This window comes from Tribolium castaneum, chromosome 8 (assembly GCF_031307605.1).
Source record: "Tribolium castaneum strain GA2 chromosome 8, icTriCast1.1, whole genome shotgun sequence".
Taxonomy (NCBI): Eukaryota; Metazoa; Arthropoda; class Insecta; order Coleoptera; family Tenebrionidae; genus Tribolium; species Tribolium castaneum.
In genome coordinates this window covers 1,344,021-1,350,971 of record NC_087401.1, presented here as the reverse complement: position 1 = coordinate 1,350,971, position 6,951 = coordinate 1,344,021, and the positions used below count along the sequence as shown (strand labels likewise).

The 6,951-nt window shown below is 43.2% G+C and overlaps 1 protein-coding gene across 1 annotated transcript; it reads left to right on the top strand.

Annotated features, from left to right (window-relative positions):
• Positions 1 to 4,498: 4,498 nt before the first annotated feature.
• On the top strand, positions 4,499 to 5,068 carry LOC135266903 (histone H4). The gene has a single exon (XM_064358350.1). The coding sequence runs from the start codon at positions 4,578 to 4,580 to the stop codon at positions 4,887 to 4,889; it is 312 nt and encodes a 103-aa protein (XP_064214420.1). The 5' UTR covers positions 4,499 to 4,577; the 3' UTR covers positions 4,890 to 5,068.
• The last annotated feature ends 1,883 nt before the right edge of the window (positions 5,069 to 6,951 follow it).

Here is a 6,951-nt window from a genome sequence, read left to right as displayed (position 1 = left end):
TTCTTAAAATCCACCTACATCAGAAATCCCAACTCGATTGGGATATCCAACTTCCGGGTATCTTGTTTACCCTACGAAAACGAAGAAACGCAGCCACGGGGCAACCACCGAGCCAGCTGCTCTACGGGGTGGAACTCCAATTCCCAGGCGAATGGGATGGCCCAAAAGCGAGAGAAGCGCGGCCCGAACCTGAAGCTCTTCGCCAACAAGCGCGAAGGCACCAAGAACACTACGTGGCGCGAAAACTCGATGTGGAACCCCCACATCATCCACCACCCACCTACGAACCTGGCGATCAGGTTCTTATTCAGTTCTTACCGCTGGGAAGCCAGCCGTTCGCGTCCAAATGGAGAGGTCCATTTCCAGTCATCCAAGCGCTCGGAGATGGCGGCATGTACCTAGTGGACTCCGACCCTAAACCAACCAAGGTCCATGTAGACCGGATGCGACCCGCGCCCTTGGCTCGATAAAGACAATATTTCATTTTCTTTCCTGTGTATATAAACCCGCGAGTGAGTGTAGGATAATTACGTAATTAGTCTAAGTTAATTATAAAGTTGCGGTAACTATTTCTGTAAATACTGGACGACATCGTTGTGTTCTCGAATGATTACCAGTCGCATCTACAACACCTGCGACTCATACTGGAACGTCTCACAATTCACGGCCTTAGATGCAACCCCGGGAAATGCCATTTCGGCCTACAGGAACTCGATTACCTGGGGCACCATGTCGGACGTGACGGCAATTGTCCTCAACAAAGTCATTTGGAAGAAGTGCAGGCTGCCACGAGGCCCCGAGACCGAAAAACGCTGCGGTCTTTTCTGGGCACGTGCAACTGGCTCCGAGACTACGTGCCTAGATTTGCCGAAATCGCCCATCCACTTACGGACCTGTTGTCCAACAAAGGGAAGTGGAAGTGGGGCACCAAGGAAGAAGCCGCCTTCGAGGGCCTGAAGAGTGCCCTAGCCAAGCCACGCTTCCTGTACCGACCAAACCCCAACTTGCCCTTCACCCTTCAAACCGACGCCAGTGGCATTGGGATGGCGGCGGTCCTTTACCAGGAGGACGGAACCAACCGGCGGGTAATTGCCTACGCCAGCGCAAAATTCAGCCCAACGGAACAACGCTACCACGTGAACGAACAGGAGTGCCTCGCGTTAATCTGGGCTACCCGAACGTTTCGACCGTACTTAGAAGACCGAAAATTTAAAATACGAACGGACAGCCGCGTTTTAACCTGGCTACAAACCACCCAAAATGAACGAGCCAAGCTGGCCCGCTGGGCCCTCGAGCTCCAGCACTACAATTTTGAGCTCGAACATTGCCCGGGACGTGACAACGAACTTCCGGACTTCCTGTCCCGAAACCCCAGCGGACCCCCCATTTCTATCGACGAGGACATCGAAAGGTTGACGCCGCCAGATCGGATGCGACCCGCGCCCTTGGCTCGATAAAGACAATATTTCATTTTCTTTCCTTTGTATATAAACCCACGAGTGAGTGTAGGATAATTACGTAATTAGTCTAAGTTAATTATAAAGTTTGCGGTAACTATTTCTGTAAATACTCGTTAAGGTTAGCTATCTGGCAACGGGCTACGCTAGAAGCTAAGCGGTACGCCTGCGGCTACCATTTTTCATTTGTCACCATGTCTTTTACATTTATTTCGTGCAATTATTGTTGTGATTTTATTTTAACATTTATGTACATTGTTCTTATAAAATAAACACGAGACATCCCTCTCCGCCTCTCCGCCAATAACCCAGAATGCTCCGAGCCCGTCTTGCGTCTCAAACCGGGGGCGACTTGTTACCAGCCCCAACCAATCCGCGCGTCGCTCTCGAGAGCCTTCTGGGTTTTCCCCGCAATTCTGCGAAAAACCCCTCAATACGAATTACCGCTCCACCCACACTCACCCCTTGTGAGCCCATTGGATGTCGGCTAAGGGTTGTTTAACATAAAACGAGCCACCCTTAGCCACACCAAGTGAGTAATCAATCAGTCATGAAGTGAGTCTAAGTCAGTGAGTGTTCAACCTGTACTCATTCCCTTCTAAACACCACGCTGGTCTCTGCGATGGGCGCTATCGACCCTCCACCAGCTCTTCCTTCCTTCCCTTGTCTCATTTAATGCTTACTCAGTAGTTTCATTCCGACCAAACCCCGAACTTTTCAGTTCGTGACTTCAAATGAAGTTTCATACAAGTAACGACCATTGTTACCGCTGCTACGCTGAGCTGCGCCACAAGGGCCAAAAAGCTTCGCGGTAACAACTTAGTCGTGGCGCGAAAATATCTTTAGTTTGAGCGCTCGTGTATTCGAATTGTGTTGGTTGGTTCGTTTAGGTTTATATTTACCTACTATATACTACCTATCAAGTATATATCTATTCTGCTGTCATAATAATAATACGAGAATACGAGAAAAAAATGGCAGACGTAGAAAATCAATCCGCATCGGCTAATGCTGCTGCTTCGACGACTTCACCTCAAGTTCATCATCATGCTAAAAAGGAGAAGAAAGCAAAAAATCCTAGAGCCAAACCTTCTCATCCTCCCACTTCCGAGATGGTCAATAACGCTATTAAGGGTTTAAAGGAACGTGGTGGTTCTTCTCTTCAAGCTATAAAAAAATTCGTCGCCGCCAATTACAAGGTAGATGCCGAGAAAGTTGCACCATTTATCAAGAAGTATCTAAAAGGCGCCGTCGCTTCTGGTTCTTTGGTTCAGACGAAAGGTAAGGGAGCTTCTGGATCGTTTAAACTTGCTTCCTCGTCCGCCTCCGGTGGTGGTGCAAAGGCCAGAGCTGCTGCTGCTGCTTCTGCTGCTAGAGCTGCTGCCGCCGCGGCAGCCGCTGCTACTGGCGAAAGAAAGAAAAAATCCTCAGCAGTTTCAAAAGTTAAAAAAAACACTGGAAAACGTTCCGCCGTTTCGGCACCAAAAACCGGTAAGAAACCATCTTCGCCAAAAGCGAAAAAAGTCGCAGCCGAAAAGAAGAGCGTAGCCGTCGCGAAAGCAAAAAAGGCCGCTTCTGTCGGCGCTGAGAAGAAAACAACCGCTGCTTCCTCTACAGGTAGAGCTGTTGCGGCAACAGCTTCATCAAAGCCGAAATCACCTTCGAAAGCAAAGAAATCAAATAAGGCCGGTCCAACGAAGAAACCTAAGGCACCGAAACCAAAAAGCGCCAAGGCTATATCTGCTAAAGCGAAGAAATCTCCTGCTTCTCCTAAAAGAAAGAAGTGAGCTATGGCAATAATCTCATTTGTCGTCGTCTTCGTCGTCGTCGACTACGAACCGATGATGATGATAATGATGATGATGATGATGGTGGTGACGTCCTGGATTATCGACTGTTTAAGGCCGTCGAGGGCATACATAAATGGCCCTTTTCAGGGCCACAAATTAATTTCTATACAAATAAAAAAAAGTTTTCACACCTATCTGCATATACCTAAATCGAAATATAATTATTAATTTATACAAACAAACAAACGATAATGTCTGTAGGGTGTCGGCGCTAAAAACGCATTATCCCTCCTCACCTACCTAACCACTTTTATGACTTTATTCGATATTTAACTTTACTCATTTTTATGGTACCTACTTAAATAAATTAAATTCTTTTGATGCCGCCGCCGTTCTTGAAGTACCGATCAATTAAAACGATTTGTTTACCTACCCTTAACCAGAGCGAACAATCATAAATAAAAGCATCATTGTTTTTATTGTTTGACAGAGTTTAAAATTCATTATGATCCGCGTACTATTACTTTAATTACTGTCAATATTGCGAAACATTTTCATTTGTAAACAATTTTGTGGTTCTGAAAAGAACCGTTTTTTTTTTGTTTATTTTTTCATTTTAAGCTCGTTCTCCTCGAATACGTCTTGCCAGTTGGATGTCTTTAGGCATGATGGTGACGCGTTTTGCATGGATGGCACATAAATTTGTATCTTCAAAAAGTCCGACAAGATACGCTTCACTCGCTTCTTGGAGTGCCATAACGGCAGAACTTTGGAAACGAAGATCGGTCTTGAAATCCTGGGCTATTTCCCTGACCAAGCGTTGGAAGGGCAATTTACGAATCAACAGTTCGGTGCTTTTCTGATAACGACGAATTTCACGCAGTGCCACTGTACCGGGCCTGTAGCGATGAGGTTTTTTCACTCCTCCAGTGGCGGGTGCGCTTTTTCTTGCTGCCTTAGTGGCAAGCTGTTTTCGTGGAGCTTTTCCACCGGTCGATTTACGAGCAGTTTGTTTGGTACGGGCCATTTTTTTGACTACTTCTTTATCCCTCAACTACACATACACACACATAAACACCTACGTACGTCACTAACAACGGCGACGGTTCATATGACCCTGCAACAAAATTTTTCGCCGTATTTTATTAACTAGGGTGACACTATGCGTTATCTGATTGGTCAAAAAAGTAACTTAAGAGGCGGAGCGAAACTAAACTATAAAATGAGTTGACTAATCTGGCGAGCAGGTAGTTGTTTTCGACGAAGCAGTCAAATCTGTGTCGTTTTCTTTTGTGAAACAAAGCTTAATTTGAATCAATAATCATTCAAAATGACCGGTCGTGGCAAAGGTGGAAAGGGATTGGGAAAAGGTGGAGCAAAACGTCATCGTAAAGTTTTACGTGATAACATCCAGGGCATCACGAAGCCCGCGATCAGAAGATTGGCACGTCGTGGAGGAGTGAAACGTATCTCCGGTCTCATTTACGAAGAAACCAGAGGTGTCCTGAAGGTATTCCTCGAAAACGTCATTCGTGATGCCGTCACCTACACCGAACACGCAAAACGTAAAACCGTCACCGCCATGGATGTCGTTTACGCTTTGAAGCGTCAAGGGCGTACACTTTACGGTTTTGGCGGTTAAGTTTTTTTTATAACCTATGTTTTATCTATGAGACTACGAGGCGACGACAATACCGGTATACCAGCATTGTTTGGTTTTTATGTTTCTTCCTCATCGTTAGTTACATCAATCTACTCTCTACTATTCATCGCATTTTAATTTTCGACGAAAAAAAACGGTTCTTTTCAGAACCACAAAAATATTTCTAAACAAATGAAAAAAGTACGTATCACAAGGCTCTCAGTTAAACCACCAGTATAATAAATGTTTGATTTCCAAACTGTTTTTATATTTCTAGGAAATGTAACAAATAAAGTTGTGTGGTTTTTATGACTTTGTTGTTTAATCAATCGTATGCTTTTCCTTAAAGGGATGAATTTTGACTTTTCAGAGATAAATAATAATTACCACTAAAGAAAGAAAACATCAAAGCCTAACCGATATACATGGATTAGCTAGCCCCCCACCGGCGCGGCGTGTAGCTCGCCGTCTAGGAGAGGCAATAAAAATTTACCTGCTTTTAAACTATTAAGAAAATAAAACATCTTGAGTGCTCTTTTTTTTTAAATCGTGCAATAAATTTTTGCCAAGTTTTATGTAACTTTAAGTAGGTATGTTTATTTACTCTTTAAAAAAAGTTTGTGATTCTTTTTTTTATTTGTTAAAAAAATGATGGCCCTGAGAAGGGCCGATATTATTATTTTTTTGTAGCTTGCTGCTTCTCACAGCAACTAGAGAGACAACAGTTAGCTGTTTATGGTTTCTTTTCGGTTTTTTTCGGCAAAAGGACCGCCTGGATGTTGGGTAAAACACCACCTTGAGCGATTGTCACACCGGAAAGGAGCTTGTTTAATTCTTCGTCATTTCTGATGGCCAATTGAAGATGACGTGGAATAATACGAGTTTTTTTGTTGTCACGAGCAGCATTTCCAGCCAATTCAAGAACTTCAGCGGCAAGATATTCCATCACAGCCGCCAAATAAACTGGAGCACCGGCACCGACTCGTTCGGCGTAATTACCTTTACGAAGTAAACGATGTATTCTTCCAACAGGAAACTGAAGACCGGCCCTGCTCGAACGAGACTTGGCTTTTCCTTTTACCTTTCCTCCTTTTCCACGTCCAGACATGTTGATATGATGGTGGTTTTCGTAGTTTATGGAAAAGTCAAAATAAACTATAAGAATATGCTGCGCGTATAACTTGTATGCTACTACTGCGACTGCGAATGACTAAAGTTGCGTTTCTGGCTTCGTATTTATACGGTTACTTATAGAGAAGTCGTATTTCTGACTGGATGATTATACTAAAAGGTGGGGTCTTGATTCGGAGTAAATTCGTATATAAAACATTTTTAACAAGTAGTGCACCATGATTTTAGCTTGAACTTTCAAGTTGACAGGTATATTTTGTGTTCGTTGTGCGTATTACAGTTCGTTTGTGTCGTGTTTTTTTTTTCTTTATTAAGATTAGAAATATTAAAAAATATGCCACCAAAGACAAGCGGTAAAGCAGCGAAAAAGGCTGGAAAAGCTCAAAAGAATATTTCGAAGAGCGACAAGAAAAAGAAGCGCAGGAGGAAGGAAAGCTATGCAATCTATATTTATAAGGTATTGAAGCAAGTACACCCCGATACCGGTATTTCGAGCAAGGCGATGAGCATCATGAACAGTTTCGTTAATGATATCTTTGAACGGATCGCCGCTGAAGCATTACAACAAGCGTTCGACGATTACGAGCCGGGAAATTCAAACAGCGGTTCGTCTCTTGTTGCCTGGTGAATTGGCAAAGCACGCAGTCTCTGAAGGTACCAAAGCCGTCACCAAATACACAAGTTCAAAATAGAGAAGTTTTTTCTTTCATCGTTTAAAAAGAAGAAAAAAATGAAATCGGTTCTTTTCAGAACCACAATTAACATTTAAAAGTAAATAAAATTTGTTTCATTAAGTAAAAAATAAATCTAATGACCGACCACTCAAATCTAGATTTTTTTTTATCAATCGAAGCTCTTTTTAAATTAAATTTAAAATGAAACAGCAAAAACAAATTACATCGGTAAAAGTGCGACGCAAAAGAAATCAAGA

What these genes read in the sequence shown, in the direction of transcription:
- LOC135266903 (XM_064358350.1), top strand. Translation starts at nt 4,578, where the DNA reads ATGACCGGTCGTGGCAAAGGTGGAAAGGGATTGGGAAAAGGTGGAGCA.